At 39.9% G+C, this 16,182-nt stretch overlaps 2 protein-coding genes across 4 annotated transcripts in view; one reads left to right on the forward strand and one right to left on the reverse strand.

Moving 5' to 3' along the window:
* On the forward strand, positions 1–10,761 carry LYSMD3 (LysM domain containing 3). The gene is made up of 3 exons (XM_028748428.2): positions 1–284; positions 1,460–1,744; positions 4,553–10,761. Exons 2-3 carry the CDS (start codon positions 1,475–1,477, stop codon positions 5,126–5,128), a joined length of 846 nt encoding a protein of 281 aa, XP_028604261.1. The 5' UTR covers positions 1–284; positions 1,460–1,474; the 3' UTR covers positions 5,129–10,761.
* The window catches only part of POLR3G (RNA polymerase III subunit G), a 25,769-nt gene continuing 17,618 nt past the window's right edge, over positions 8,032–16,182 (reverse strand). For 2 of the 3 annotated variants that reach the window (XM_077936229.1, XM_028749576.2), the window contains exons 3-8: positions 15,940–16,069; positions 15,449–15,520; positions 14,282–14,332; positions 13,650–13,720; positions 12,789–12,899; positions 8,032–12,030 (exon numbers count right to left, since the gene is read on the reverse strand). In XM_077936229.1, coding sequence (XP_077792355.1) covers positions 11,944–12,030; positions 12,789–12,899; positions 13,650–13,720; positions 14,282–14,332; positions 15,449–15,520; positions 15,940–16,069 — 522 coding nt within the window. In that variant the 3' untranslated portion in view covers positions 8,032–11,943. The remainder of the gene's footprint in view (positions 12,031–12,788; positions 12,900–13,649; positions 13,721–14,281; positions 14,333–15,448; positions 15,521–15,939; positions 16,070–16,182) is intronic. The other variant, XM_028749577.2, reaches the window with a different exon arrangement.

The following is a 16,182-nucleotide window of genomic DNA, read 5'->3' on the forward strand; positions in this document are numbered from 1 at the left end:
CTGGAAGGAAAAAAAAAGGGGGTGGCGCTAATTTGCGGACGTGGCGCCGGCGCCGCTCCGCTGCCTCGGCCGGGGCCTGGCCTGTCAGCGCGGAAATAAGGCGAAGCGGCTCCTCGGAGGCGGCCATTGCCCAGAGCGGGTCGGGAGGGACAGGTGCCGCTGCCAGTGTGAGGGGCGGCGACAAGTCTGTCACCGTTGAGTCGGCGGCTGAGGCGGGAGGCTGGCATGTCTCTTTCGCGGGCTGCCTCCCTCCACAAAGAGGAGCCCCTTCCTGAGGGAAGCAGGTATGGTGGAAGGCGGGCCGCTGCGGGGCCCGGAGCCGCCGTCCCAGGGAAAGGGGCCCGCTCTGTCTGCTTCTCGTTTTGCCTCATGCCCCCTCGGTTAGGAGCGTTTGCTGCTCCCGGGGGGTCGGGGGGGGGGTAGGCGGAAGCCCAGCTCGGCCGGTGAAAGAGCCGCCGGTGGGGGTGGGCAGCGCAGTGGGGGCCCTCGGATGCTGCTTCACGGTTGGCCGCCGGGGGCCGGACTAGACGGGCCACACTGGCCTGGCGCAGCAGACTCCTCTGATGCCCTTCATCATGTGATGCTCTGGTCGGGGTGGGTGGGGGCTCCTTAGGCAGCCTCGCTTCGCTCACTTCTGAGGGTCTTCTAGGGGGGAAGGCGCTTTTGATGACAACACGTGTTGTTGTTATTTCACTTCGGAATGGGAAGCAAACTAGGCCTTCTGGGCTTTAAGGGTCCTCCTGCTCATCTTGCCAAGGGGTGGTCCAAAGTCCTGCCCTCCTGAGTGCCCCGCTTCTAGGTTTTGCCAGCTTTCCTTTCTGGGCTCAGCTGCCTGGGTGTTTAGGATGTGTAGCTTCCAGACCATCATTCAGCAGGTGCCACTTTCCCTGCAACTTGTTACTGTTAAAAAGACGCAGAAGGCTGTCAGAAGCAAACTTGGCTTCTTCTTACAGGTCCAAGCCCCACTCCTCTGCCCAATAGGCAGGCTTGATGTAGGGATCCCTATAAAGATAATGCCCGGATAATGTTGATGGGGGTTGGTTAGGAGCTGAGAAGCTGTGTTTCTGTGGTGGGCAGGTGGTTCTTGTATACACTGTAAATCAAAAATAGGATTGCTTTCTACTGAAATACTTTGCTTCTCATATAGATTACTAGATAGTTTTCTTACTTCCAAATATGCAGGTTCAGTGATAGTCTTCATTCTCTGTTCTTTCCCTCTCCATCCCTGCAAGCACTGTTGTCTCTCTAGTGTCCATTTCTATTTGTTTTGTTTTCAATTATTAACCTGGAGAATCTGTGCATGCCAAATGGTTTGGTGTTTTTTTTAGGAATATGTGTGGGTTGGCAGCAGGGAGGTGAAATTGTTGCCCTATTGCTCATAGATGTTCTATATACATTAGTACTTAAGCTGGGATGCTCTGTTTGACTGGTTGTCCTATTTTTCTTTTTCTTCTGTTAGACTCCTTTTGACAGAATGACAGCAAAAAAACAGAATTTCAGTTTCCAGCTCCCTGCTGTAGTGCAGCCCACAGTGGATAATCATTTGTATACATTTGGGAATGGTATCAGTTCTGACAGTGATGTGCTGGAAGATGAAACGGAGCTGTATGAATTGCGACCCAGGGGAAGGGAGAAAGTCCGAAGAAGTACATCAAGAGAAAGGATTGATGATATCGTATTTATAACCAAGGATATAAAGGAAGGAGACACACTAAATGCAATAGCTCTTCAGTATTGTTGTTCAGTAAGTCTGTATGCAACTTTTCCCAGTGGAATTTTGTTACATGTGAACACAGAAAGCTTTTCAATTCTTATACAAAAATATTAACTTATTTGCAATAGAAAAAACTTAAACAAGATGCATTGTACAGCTTGATTTGATAGATTTGTACACACTGAAGTGTGCTGTGAAGCAACTACAAGAGTTTTGCATAGGTTTTGGAATTGTATTTAACTTTTTTTCAGAGTAGACCCATTAAAATGAATGGCCATTACTAGCTTAGGTAAATTGATTTTAAACTAAGACTTAGTGCAATGTAACCCTTGATGGTTTTTGCCTCACTGAATAGGAGTATATTATGGTGCTGCCACCGAAGGTTCCCGAACTTTGTTGGTGATAGCAGGTTGAAAGTTTCTGCTCTTATGTGCCGTGAAGTGATACTTGGTATCAGGATAGCCATGTGTGGATGTGCATTCATGTTCAAATGAATCATCATTTGGATCTACAACAACCAAATGGTTGCAGACCCAAATAAACTGGTATGTGTGAGTCAGCACACAATAATTTGGTTTCCAAAATGTTTTCTGGATAATGTTTAGTTCTCATGAATTCTAGTCCACTAGGCCCAAATTACATGTTAGAAGAGCCCCTCAGATTACAACTACATTTGTTATTTTAAGTGTAAAAACATATATTCCAATGGGGGTAAATGGGGAAAGAAAAGCAGCAAGTCCTACTGTTTTAAATGCAAGTTGCATATAAAATCTTGGGGGTAAGACAAGCAGTGGGTAGGAGCAGGGAAAGGTTTGAACACAGGTCCTTGCTTTGTCTGAACTCTGTTATCCCCAGTAAAGGCTTGGAGGTAATTCCCTTTGACCTTGCTGCCTGGTAAACGGATTTTAGGATTGCAGCCTTAAAGGCTATTGGGCTACAGTTAGCAGCTATTTACATACAGTGCATAGTTTGGAACTTGTCAGTTAAGATATTGCACAAATTAATGTTCAAATACTTTTTTTTAAAGGCAGAACCCTCTGGGTGTTTCATATGTAAGCAACCTAAGACACAAAGTTTCTTAAAATATTTTATTCCCTTATTAAATTTTTTTAAGAGAGGCGCATTCCTGAAAACCTCTCCCCTTTCTTAAGGTAAAAGGTAAAGGTACCCCTGCCCGTATGGGCCAGTCTTGACAGACTCTAGGGTTGTGCGCCCATCTCACTTAAGAGGCCGGGGGCCAGCGCTGTCCGGAGACACTTCCGGGTCACGGGACCAGCGTGACAAAGCTGCATCTGGCGAGCCAGCGCACCACACGGAAACGCTGTTTACCTTCCCGCCAATAAACGGTCCCTATTTATCTACTTGCACCCGGGGGTGCTTTCGAACTGCTAGGTTGCCAGGCGCTGGGACCGAGCAACGGGAGCGCACCCCGCCGCGGGGATTCGAACCGCCGACCTTTCGATCGGCAAGCCCTAGGCACTGAGGCTTTTACCCACAGCGCCACCCGCGTCCCCTTTCTTAGACTAGGGTAAATTGCAAGAAGGGCAACACAATTGCCTGTTTCGGAGAATGTGGTCCCATATCTTTAATCAAGTGACTAACATTTGTTATAGTAGCTGAAATTTCTATAGTATCCCATCAGCTGCTACTTTTATGTTCCTAAGAAGTTCTGAACAACCCCTTATACCATATGGAAAGCTCTTTGTTTTTTAATTGAAAGGCGTTTTCAAAAGATGGTTTGTAATATGTCATGGCAGATGGGGAGTACATATTGTTTAAAGAAAAGGATCTTGAATACAACTTAGGTTTTCCAGATCCCAGCATCTTGCCAGTTTTGGGGAGTCAAAGCACTTTGTATGAGTGGTAATTGGTTTAGATGCATAGAATAGTAGAAACAGTGCTTTACAGCTGGTTATTTAATCAGTTTCATAGAACAAAAATTCTGGTTGTAAAAAAAAAATGGATTCTGAAAATCAGAATAACTAAGAGAACTAAATTATTTTTTTCTTAGGCCACAACAGCAGTAACAGGCTTTGGGTAAAGTGCTTACTAGGTGCACATGTGACACAAGGATCACCTTTAGGAACTTTTACTTTATATGTGTAGTGTTAGCAGGCCAATAACAAGTGCATTTAAATGAGACTGGGTGTAGGTGGAACACCTGTGACTTACACAATAGCTGGTTTTGCCCTTGAAACATTGGACTACATGGTGTGACTGCACATATAGAAAAGGAATAGTCCTCCCTATCAGGAGTTTCTTGAAGCACTGACTCACTCCATGACTTTCCCTGCCCTTCAGGAAGGAGAAAGAACCCCAGAATAGCTCTTTGCCTGGAGAAAGGAGTCATGGTTGGCCCTAGGTAACCCAAACTCCTGCTGCTAACTGGGCTATCATTTTCTTTTTCAGTTGAGTAGTTGACTCTTTAATAACAAATTTCCTCTGCTTCTCTCCTGATTAAACAGTTTAAGCAGAAGAACCATAACAAACAGTACAACAATATAGTTGGAGGTAAGAAGCCCATTCTAAGTCATTTGATTCACAGGGGCTCTTCTTACCATCCTGGGGAGATAGGAAAGGCAAGGTGAGCCAGTCCTTCTAGCCCCCCTCTTTTTTTCTTTGACCTGTTGGGATTAGATCCTTTAGACTCCCATAGCCTTTCCTACCCACAATCATAACTGGCTGTTTCAATTGCAATAACGTGTAGCCAGTTTTTTTGTGCCAATTTATTTCTTGAAAGAAGTTCAACAGTTAGGACTTTGAAAATGAATGCTGGTCACTCAAGAGTTGCCTTTTCAAAAATGCTAATTCTTTCCTTTGTTAACTGTTGTGTTTCAGGTAGCAGATATCAAAAGGGTGAACAATCTTATTACAGATCAGGACTTCTTTGCACTGCGAACTATTAAAATTCCAGTAAAGAAGTTCAGTGTATTGACTGAGACACACAGCTTTCCAAAAAGCAGGCAAGCTTCAAGATCTGCCTCTACTTTGTACTCTACAGAAACCCCAGATGCATCACAAGCTGCTGAGCCATTCTCCACAGAGACTGTTGGTAACTTTCTGAAAGAAGTAGACCGTGATATAGAACAAATAGTGAAGTGTAATGCTACAAAGAGAGAGAATCTTAATGAAGTTGTTTCTGCCTTATCAACCCAACAGTTAAACTTTGAACCAGACGGTAAATCCATAAAACGGAAAGATCCTCATTATGGAGCAGACTGGGGAATAAGATGGTCAACAGCAGTGGTGATAATGGTAGTGGTGGTAATAATAACTCCTGTTTTTTATCTTTTATACTATGAGGTTTTAGCTAAAGTGGATGTCAGCCACCATTCTACAGCAGAATATACTTCAGTTACAGCACCATCTCAGCCCAAACCACTAGAAAATGGAATAAATCACCCTATTTCATGATAACTGAAATTTTTGCTTTACATGCTAAAGTCTTTGGCAATCATTCAATGTGTTCTGCAAAGAAAAAAGAACAACAGGTCCTGTGTGGAGTTGGAAAGTAGCTATCTTTGTGGTGGCATTTAATAAAAACTCTTGCAGAGGGTATGGAAGACATCACCTTTCAATGGAAAAGTTGTTGCCAAGTTCAGTGTGAGATTGTTGATTGAATACCAATTGTCTGGATCTGCCAAAATATGTGGATCTAAGCTGGCAAACTTCCACTAAGTGAAAGTACCTTCGTTACAGCCAGCAAACAATGAAATGGGTTTCTTTAGTCTGGAAGTAAGCTAGCTTCCTGTATTATAAAAGATAAACCATTCTCTTCTAGCATGGAATATAATACAAATCATGAAGGTAGGGGTTAAAAACAGTTTAGCTTATCAGATATGCAGAACAAGTACAATGCTCTGTTGTTGATCTAACATACGCTACATGGACTATGATATTTACAGTACCTTTTCATGAGAAAAGACCAATGAGCCATGAGACTAAGCTGCACTTGGCATGCAAACATCTGTAACAGTGTCCTGATACTGTTACTACTTTTAATAACAGCTTTGGGAGGGCAAAAGCTGTTGAGCAAGGAAGGGTATTCTTAAACCATTCCCTACTTGTAGTCTTTCTGCTCCCAAGCGACCCCCCTAAGTGCTGTTACTATTGAAGCGTTCCAAAGGTGCAAATGTATATGTAATTTGGTGCAGAAAAGTGGCAGTGTCTTCTCCCCTACCTTTTTAAATGAAAAGGCATTTGAGCCCCAGTGGACACTTTTTGCAGGGAACAGTTACCTGGTGTGAAAAGAGGTTTTAAGCCTTGCACCAGCTCTGGGACTGCTAGGGATGCTCTCTTTCCCCCTCACCTGCAAGGTGGCTCCAGGACTTTGACTATATGTGATGTTTGCATATATGCCTAACCCTTGGAAGTGAACCCTTGTGTAAAATGAGGGATTACTCATACAAACATGTGACTCACATGTTTAAACTGATTTTTATTGCAGTAAACAGGGCTGTATCCAGTGTTAATAATACTCCAAGTAAACCATTTGAAATTGATGGAAATTGCATTACATTAATTAAGGTGGATCTGCCCTGAGTAGAACTTCATTGAATAAAACGGTTACTTAATGCACTTGACTACATAGAGTCAGCTAACGGCCCCCTAAATTGTTTTCCAGAAAGAAAATATTTATGTTCTTATGCAAAAGCATACTTAACCATGAAACCATGATGCCTTCTCATGTCATATTAACCTGCAAAGTTGGAGTTTTGCTAATAATAATACTAAAAGGCAGAGAAGCAAGCTAACATGAGTTGTTGAGAAAAATAGAAGCCAGGTTTTTTCTTAAGCAGTTCTTGGTTATTTTGAAGAAATATATTCTAGTATTCTAGTTTAAAAGTTCCACAGAGAACTCATACAGTAGAAAAAATGGCCAAGTATTAAAAAAAAACCTGCTAGTTGGGACTACAGTAATTGAAAATTAGTGAAACACATTCCCATAATCCTAATTTAATTTGCCCCTTATTTATACATAAATGTTTCCCTCTTTTTTTTTTTTTAACAGTAAGAAGTATGCTGCCAGCCTGTGCAATACATAATCTTGCTTCCGAATATTTTTAGATGTGTCTTCTAGAACAGGATTTTGGTTGCAATCTGAAGCTTCCCACCTTTTCCTGGCAGGAAGCACCACAGAATTCATTAGGACTTACTTCTGAGTAGACATGGTTCAGATTGTTGTGTTAGTGTATTTACATGACATGTAATGCTAAAGTGTACATCATGTATATGGGGTAGAACTTTGTAGTCTCGGTCTCCAACTCCAGCCTGAATAGAAGGCCAGTCCACTTGTGCATGGACATATGCAGCAGGAATTCCAACAGGCAGGACCAATATCTAAAGAAAGTATCGGTCCTGTCTGTTGGTATTCCTGCTGCACGAGTGGACTGGCCTGTTCAGGCTAGAATACAAGTTTGGCACTTAAACTGTCATAGTAGAAAGCCGACACAGACATCTTCACATCTAGTCACTATAACTAAAGGCTCACTCTTAAATTCTCAAAAGCAAGTTACTGCTTTATATACACTTGCTAGAGAACTTGATAATGAGCTGATTATGATTCAGGCAGTATCTAAATCTCAGCAAGTTTTTTGTGTATGAGAAAGCTTTTTGGTCTTGATGTTAAGGAGGGCTGGGCAATATCTGGTTTTCAGCATCACAATATATCACCAGTTAAACATCGCAATATAACAATATATCACAGTGTCTGAAAAAAGGATGGAGCTGTGCAGAGGTATTGGCTGGCTTCATGATTTTTCCCACATAATTTTTGCATAGCACACACACATATACATCATGATTCACAATATATTGCCAAGTCAAAAACTATGAAACAGATATCATGATATGGACTTCCAGCTGGTTTTGGATGATATATCAATATATCGCCGAGCCCTAATGTTAACTATTCATTCCTTTAGATTTTCTAGGGTGTATCCATATATTAAGACAGACCATAAGAAAACTATTTGGAGTTAATTATGTTGGCTTCGTGTATAATTGCTTTCATACAATTAAGTTTTAGTGCTGTGCCCTTGGCTTTTATGGATGGCCACTCTAAGATATAACCCTTGGAACAGTGTTTCTGTGTGTCTTGGAAACTGGTAGTGAACAGTGTCCTCTTAACATTACCCATGGTCCTATATATAAAGATCCTTCTGAAAAAATACCTGTCTTGAGTTTAGCTGCAGGGAAATGTTTGTTGCATCAAGTGAGTTTGTGTGCTTTTTGATGTTGGACAAGGAAAATTTTATGTTGGCTGCAGGGAAATTAAGAGCCAAATCTGTGGTTGAACTCTGAATGTCTTTTTCCCCCTTTGTTATGGTTTATAGCCGAACAAGTAAAGGTGTTGCTTGACAATATATAGTTGTAGTAAAATATTCACATGTGTGAAATGATGGCAGCAGAAATCTTTATTATATAGACTCTTTATTTTTCAATAAAAGCCACAGAAGCAAGCTATTTACAACTTATTTTTAAAGTTTGGTTGTAATGTGGTAAATAGCCCTTATTTTTAAAACTGTGCTATGGAGCTCCCAAAACAGAGTATGTTATTTGTAGGGAAGATACAAGGTTTAAAATTTGAACAAAATCTCTGAGGCATAGGCACGTTCATCAGTTGCAGGAAAAACATCACTGGCCCAGCTCACATGCCATGCTAAAACATTCTCTTAGTGTTATGCTCAAGTGGGGATCATAGTTTGTTTCACACCAAACAAACCACAATGGGTAAGCCAAGAACAAATTGTAGTTTGTCTGAAGTGAAACCAACCACTATCCTTGCTTTGGATGTAAGGCCAAGGATCAGAGTTTGTTTTTTGGAGCAGGCAAGATTGGTGTGTTCACAGTCAACCATTAATTGTGGATTGCGATGATGTGTGAATGATTCCAAAGTCCTATGGGATTCTAAATGCTTAAAAATTTATTATAGCGGAAGCTTTTGTGGACCACACAGTTAATGCTATCAGATTCATGAAGCATTATTCTGAATTACTAGTATTCATCCCTGGATGTGGTTGCTCTGTTTTATTGTGACTCGCTTATAGAACAACACCAATGCAGTTGCTTTCTGCATGTGTTATTCTTCTTTTTCTTTTAATGAATTTATAAGAGCAGGGGTGCTTAGCCATCTGGTTTTGTGTTTTAAAGCTCCCTTACCATCCTTAATCATGCGTGAAAATATCTGAGATGTACTTCATGAAATTCCTCAGTTCCCCATGGGAAAGCTGTGAATTTCATTGTCTTTAAAAGAAATGGAGAAAAAAGTATCACTATCACTATGCAGCCCAGCACTGTATATTACCCCTTGGATGTGTGGCTGGGTTTGGACTGCTTTGATGTGGTGTTGAGTGTAGCATCTCTTGAGCTTATCATCCTCCTGGATTAGAATGGGGAAACAATGGAATGTGCTTTCAATAGGGTATTTATTAGAATAGGGTCATCCCCATTCATATTCTGCTGCAAGTAGTCACACAAATACCATTTTTTCTATATGACTATGGCTGGATCACAATTGATGTGGGCAGCAAAAAGAGACAAGAGCAGTATAGCAGGATCCATACAGCTGGATAGACTGCTTCACCTAGCGAAGAACTACCGTATATCTTAGGTGACCTAGGCCTGTTGTACAGGCCTTTAAAAAAAGACACTCTAAGCCACTAGCTCAACTTTTTCTGATCCAGGATCCACCTTTAACCCAAGCAGAAATTTAGGGGCTAATTAATTTTTTTTTAAAAAACACACCATATATTTGTATGGTGGTGGTAGTGGTACTCTTGCAACCCATCTTAGATCAGGCTGTAACCTATAGCGGTTCCTGACCTACCCACTGAAGATCAGTGCTCTAAGCAATCAGTTTCGCATGTGAATCCAAATGAAATGACCTGAGGGAATGGAAAACTGCAGGAAAAGAAAGTTGCAGATGTGCCACTTCTGATTTTTTTTGGGGGGGTGGGATGGGGGTAAAGTGTTGGGTAAAGTGGAATACCAAACAAAGCCAAGTGTAGAAGAGTTCTAAACATAAAAGGGGAATTTATAGACCTAACTAGATAGATTTATTAAAATTCTCTGTCACTTTTTAGATAAAACTTGCAAGGCAGCATGCAGTAAAATTTCTAAACTGTCTACACATCACAAAGACTGGTTGGTGTACCACAGCTAAATCATTTTTGTGGTGATAATTTGAACTGAGGCATCTGGAAAATTATTGTCAAATAGTGAAAATAATAATCAGCATAGTATTGTGTACCAAAAATGCTACCTTGGACTTTGCTATAGCTCAAGGATCTGTGCCTTATTTCTGCAATTTAACTATGCTAAACCTGTTTCTTTTGTGAAAAAGTGAATAGTGCAGTCATGAAATCGAAGGTTTGTTGAAATATCACAATGAAGACCTGCTTGTTTTATTAAAGACACTGATTTATTTTCTGTGTATGGGACTTGCAGTAGTTTTAAGGAAAAAAGTATGTTAAAGCACTTCATATGTGCTGTTGGTGTATGTATTTCTATTTTCAAAAACAATGTGGCAGAAATGAGTACTTTGTAATCATGTGTGGTGAATCTATGGTTTGGCAAGGATAGAAAAAGATAATCTAATGTTCCAGAAAATGGATTATTGGATTATTATTATTATTTTGCTGTGCATTCTAGTGGTTCCCATTGACAAATCTAGCTCAATACTAAAGTTGTCCAAGCCTCCTTTATTTCAGGGGGAACTTCTGCCTACACACTTAGGGTTACAGTAGTAAATTTTAAGAATTCTACAAAAAAAGAGAAAAATATTTAGAATATAGTCACCAGATTTCTAAATACAATCCATGGTTGAACAGGGAAATTGGCTCTTAATCTGTGTATTGTACTATGAAACCACGTGAAATGTTTTTACCCCTGGATTGGTTATTCAAAGGAACACTGCCACAAATGTTCTTTACATAATTAAGCCGTTTATAAAAGTTTTGGAATTTATAAGATCCTTATGGCAAGAATATATTTTCTTTTTGAATTCTTAATTCCAGAAAAATAAAAATAAAGAAATATATTTTTAATCATGTTTAGTGATCAATTGATGTACCCTATGGATATTCCACACTAATCCAAAAAGCTGCTTTAGCTACAGCAAAGGATTTTGGCATGCCCATTTCTATGTTCTACTGTGAAAAGCAGACTCCAACACATCAGAGGTGTCAAGAGGGGATTCTTCTGCAACATGTTTCTTGTGTAGCAGATCTCCTAGTCCAAATTTTATTTCATTATTGATTTAAGGTGTTTATATATACAGTACTGCTTTTCAGGCACACCCAATCAAGCAGTTTACATAAGATTACAACACTAAGCATTGATTTTTTTTAAAAAAGCTACAATGGAAAAGACAACAACAACAACAACAACTGTATTTTGGAGAAATCCCTGGGGTGACATTTGGAAAAGGGAGAGGCCACTACTGGAAACTGGATGGTAGGATATATGGAATTAATTGTGCTTCTTTTTAAAAAAAAACCCTTTTAAGCAGGGATATACGAAGTACTATTACTATTATTTTATTTACTACCATAATGTTTCTTGGAAGCACTGCAAGACTGTCATTGTTGGTGAACCTTTATCAGACAGCAATAAATCAGTTCTAGCCATTTGAGTTTTGGTTGTCCTGTAACTGAACTGGAAGTTCAGTAAGCATTTTTATATTATTATTCAGGTGGCCTTACCAAGTACTGTTTATCCAAAGCTCTTGTGATGATGCAAGGGGGCAACCCTTTATTAGAAAGCAAGCTAACCTGCAACTGTATTTTATCACACACTACTACACCAGATCCTGTGTTCAGTAAACAGTTTTTATTATTTAAAGGCTAGATTTTTATACTTCAGTGCCCACATTTCTCTTCCTTCCCCACAACATAGTTTCAAAAGCAATGCAGAGTGATATGGTACTCTGCACAGGCTAGCTCAGTGTTATGTTGTCAGGCACATAACATTTCTGCAAATTAGTTCAGGATAACAAAGCATGGTCTATATAGGACACATCTGAGTGCTTTAGCATGCCGCCAACACAATCTACCATTCCATCAATTGGAAGGGAATATACAGCCTGCTTCGAATATTGAGTCAACATACTCCCATATTGAGTTAATCATCATTGTTAATCCTCTGAAATTACATTATTTCATAACTAGAGGTAACTCAAGTGCGTGTTCAGACTTTCCAGCTGTATTTCCCAGCTACTCAAAACAATTTCAGTAAGTTGCTTCATCCATGTCATCATCACTGCCTGCTCCATAGTCATCTCCATCTTCAAAATAGGAAGCAATATAGTCGTTCTCCTAAAGGAAATCATATTAGATACTGTAAATTGCTACGTGCAAGAAGTACAGTCGCAGAGACTTCCTTGTGTTTATATCAAACCTTATGTAACTGGCAGAAATCAATGTTACACATGCAGCAAATAAATATAGATCCCAGTGAAACGTGCTGGTAGTTGAAGGCAAGGTAATTATAAATATAAATGCTTGTGTTAACAACATACCTAATTTAAATGTTTTTCAGTCACTTTTGACACCCATGCCCTCTATTCCTAAATGAATTTTCCTTGGCAGCCAATTGATTTCAATGTAATCTACTTTCAATTAAGTGTGGTTAAGACTACGGCCATAAAGCATTTTCAGAAGTGACACAAAAAGCAAACCCCACCCCCCCAATCCTTCTGTTGACAATACAATATATAGTAGAAAGTGGAAGAAAGCTGCTTTAAAAAGTAAACAAGATTGATATGGTTCTTTCATTTGGTTCTGCAATGAAAATACATATTGTTAACTGTAACATAAAGTCCAAGGAATGGAAGCACCATGCTACTTACGATGGGGAATCTGCAGCCCTTCAGATGTTACTGTACTCCAATACCCATCAGCCCCAAGCAGCATGGACAATGGCCAAGAAATGATGGGAGCTGTGGTTCAGCAGCATTCAAAGAGCCACAGGTATACCAAGTTTATTGTACTTGCCCCAATCATGTATAATGTCAAGAAAATTATTGCCACCATCTTGCTCTCTACATAATTTTATTTGTTAAGAAAACCAATACCTCTTCGTGCTCTTCTTCCTCATACTCCTCTGGTTCTCCCTCCTCCTCCTCTTCCTCTTTACCTTTTTCCTCCTCATCTGACTTTTCTTCGTCTCCTTTCTTTTCTAGCTCCTGGGAAAGGTTAGCAAGATGTCTGTGACATCATCTGAACTTCCAGCTAATTTTTTTATTATTATTCTTGCTGGCCAAGTAACGAATGGATAGGTGAACTAAGCAAAGAACTCAAGGAGTTCAAAAGGATTTTAGAAATAGCATGATTATGACATAATTCTTGGACATAACTGTAATTTAATTTCATCTCATCACATGCTACTTATTTTCCAAATGGGGAATGAATAATCCTTAATTTGTGGTATCCCTTTCCAAAGTCCCTTACTCAAGGATCAGAAAAAAAATATGAATTACGAGGAAGCACATCCAGTGGAAAATCCAGAAACCTTACAATTTAGATAAGAGAAAGTGGCTTAGTCAAACTTAGGGTAGACCCACTGAAATCAATAGTGCTTAAAATACTGTAGCCATGATTTCAATTGGCTGGCTTCAACACAATGGTTTGTGTTCAAATCTTTAAAAAAAATATTTTTAAATATTTGAACATGCCAGTTGGTTGTTTTTTATTTGCCATCCTGTCACATAGCATAAAATTGCTCAAGGCAACCATCAGTTAAGGCAAACAAGAACTCCTTGCAGTTATGCAAAGGTACCCTAAATTATGCATAAGTTTGTCATTCCCCCCCAGCCCAATGAGTTTTATAGAGCCTAATCTACTTTTTACATCACTGTTCACAGTGGAGACATACTAGCAATAGTGACTACTGCTGAATAATGAAGCCTAAGAAGGTAAAGCAGAGTAAACTCTACCTCTATCTTTTTCAAAACATCCACATTAGTTTTGGGCGTTGCAGTTTTTGCTTTCTTCGGTTTTCCACCTGCTGAAGAAAAATCCTTTTACCTTTATACTCTTCAAACGCAGTTATAACAAACTTTACTCATTATGGAAGTGAAAAAGCTCCCTGTTTGCAAAGAATGAATCAGGAAGAATTTACTATACCAAGAACCAAGTTCTCCTGTGGAAATCCCAGGAGTAACTTAATTTGTGTTAGAATTGGAAAGGAGGTGTTAATCACACACACACACACACACACACACACACACACACAGAGAGAGAGAGAGAGAGAGAGAGAGAGAGAGAGAGAGAGAGAGAGAGTGTAACTTACCTGACAGTGGCAACTTTTGTCAAATGCTTGTAAATTTCAGGATTACCAGATCAATCCCTTGCAAAGCCAAATGCCTAAGTTATTTTAAGGTTTTGGTTGTGTGTGTTTTAAAGTATTCTTTTCTCTTTTCTATGATCCAACAACCAATCACCCCTTTCTCATTACAATTATAGCACAAAATAAGGCATACTGAACAATATTGTTGGTCAACAGCCCAAGAAAATATTTTTACTCCTAAGGGGCATGTTACTTAATATTACTTAATATGCATGTTACCTTTTTCAGTCTTCTTCTTTGGTTTCAGCTCTCTTGGGAGTCTTCTCCAGTCTTCACAAAAGATACATTCAAGTTTTAGTTATTTTTAATAGTTTATGCTCCTTCACGTTAAAGGTATTTCTATGACCAAAGACATTTTATTCAGAACAGTAACAAGACTTTCCCATCCTGGCGCTTGCCAATGGAGATCATGGGACTGTAGTCCAACAATTCAGGGACATAGCGTGGAGGGAATGGCCCCGGGCACATTTTTCTGGGGGATCCTGCTCATGCCATCGTGCCAGCCCTGTGCCGCTTTGCGAGGCTGGGATTGTATTTGAATGATTTGCTGGGTGAATCATTTCAGATCAGATCCCAGCATCGTAAAGCAGTTCGAGGGTGGCAGGGTGGCGTGAGACAAATGCAACAGCCATGCGCCCTTCGATCCGAGCCTTGCAAAGTGAGGCCCAAGATGGCCACTGGTGTCCCAGTTCCAGCTATCAAGCTTCCTTTTGAATGTGGATAGTATCATTACTTGAGCATTGGCAATGCTGAGAAAGGGGAATGGCAGAAGTTTAATATGTGGGCTATTTACTGAGAAATATAGCCCTCAGTATTTTGTACACAGCTCAAGATGCACATTTTGACTGAGAAGACCCAAAATGACTCAGGGGAGTCAACATATACTAGACCAGGGAGGAGGAAATTTGTGCCTCTCTGACTGGTGCTTACCAAAAACTTCCTTTATCCATGACCACTGCCCATGCTGACTGAGTCCCACAAGTTCACTAGCCCTGTTCTAGACAAACTCGGCCTCACCACAATTACAGGCCCTCCATCTTTCAAATAAGTGTGACAAAGGAATGTATTGTACTCCTGAGGGACCACTGGGAAGCAGTCCTTTCTCTGGAAAGATGTGAAAATATGGGAATGAGTCTATCAGCTCTGAATGAGTGTTTGTGGTTGGTTGAAGTGGAAAAGAATTCTAGGTGTAAATGCACTTTAAAAAAAATATCACTCAGCTCTGAGTGAGATGTATTTATTTAGGTTTACATTTTTAACTAGTTGAATGGCACAGAGGAACCAAAAACAAACAATGAACCAACCATGAAATGGGTTCTACATCTAAATACTGGAAAACAATGGAAAATTATATGCCAAAATTAACTGGAATTTAAGTTTCCTTACCTGGGGTCCATTCTAGGTCCTTTTCATTCATCTGCAAGTATTTTTTGCTGTATCTTTCAACAGGTACAAAACCTGAAGAAAAAAACTAGAGTTGTCAAATATACATACTATAAATTCAGACAAAGCCAATGCAGAACCACAATCTATATTTAGTTAAAATGCACAAAGGACTATTTTCGGGGGGGAAATCCCTCTTCTGCTTTGCTCACGATAACATATTTGTGCATTTATTTTGTATAAGGCTCTCAAGAAAAATCTTGGGGATTTTATGGGGATAACCACCTTCGTTTGAAGGATTTGGATCACATCACAAATAGAACTAGAAGACGGATTAGAAAATGTCAAGATCGGAGGGGTACAGATTCAATGGCACCTTAACACTGTTCTTCAAGAAATTACTGATTGCACCCTTAGTTACACAGGATTAATTCTATTACAGAAAAATTTGCATGTGCAATACTTTCCAGAATAAAACAATATTGCAAACTAACCTTCACTTTCATTCTTTTTGGTCATAAAATACGGCGTCCTTTTCATTGCCCCTCTGAGCTCTTGTTTTAAAGCCAAAAGGTAATCCGCATCCTCTCCCGTTTTCAGTGGTATTGGTTTGTAATCTGTTGTCTATGAAAATCACACATAGAGTTTTAGAGTTGGAAGGGACCCTGAGGATCATATAGTCCAACCCCCTGCAATGCAGGAATATGCAGCAGTCCCAATACAGGGATCAAACCTAC

This window comes from Podarcis muralis, chromosome 11 (genome assembly GCF_964188315.1).
Source record: "Podarcis muralis chromosome 11, rPodMur119.hap1.1, whole genome shotgun sequence".
NCBI lineage: Eukaryota > Metazoa > Chordata > Lepidosauria > Squamata > Lacertidae > Podarcis > Podarcis muralis.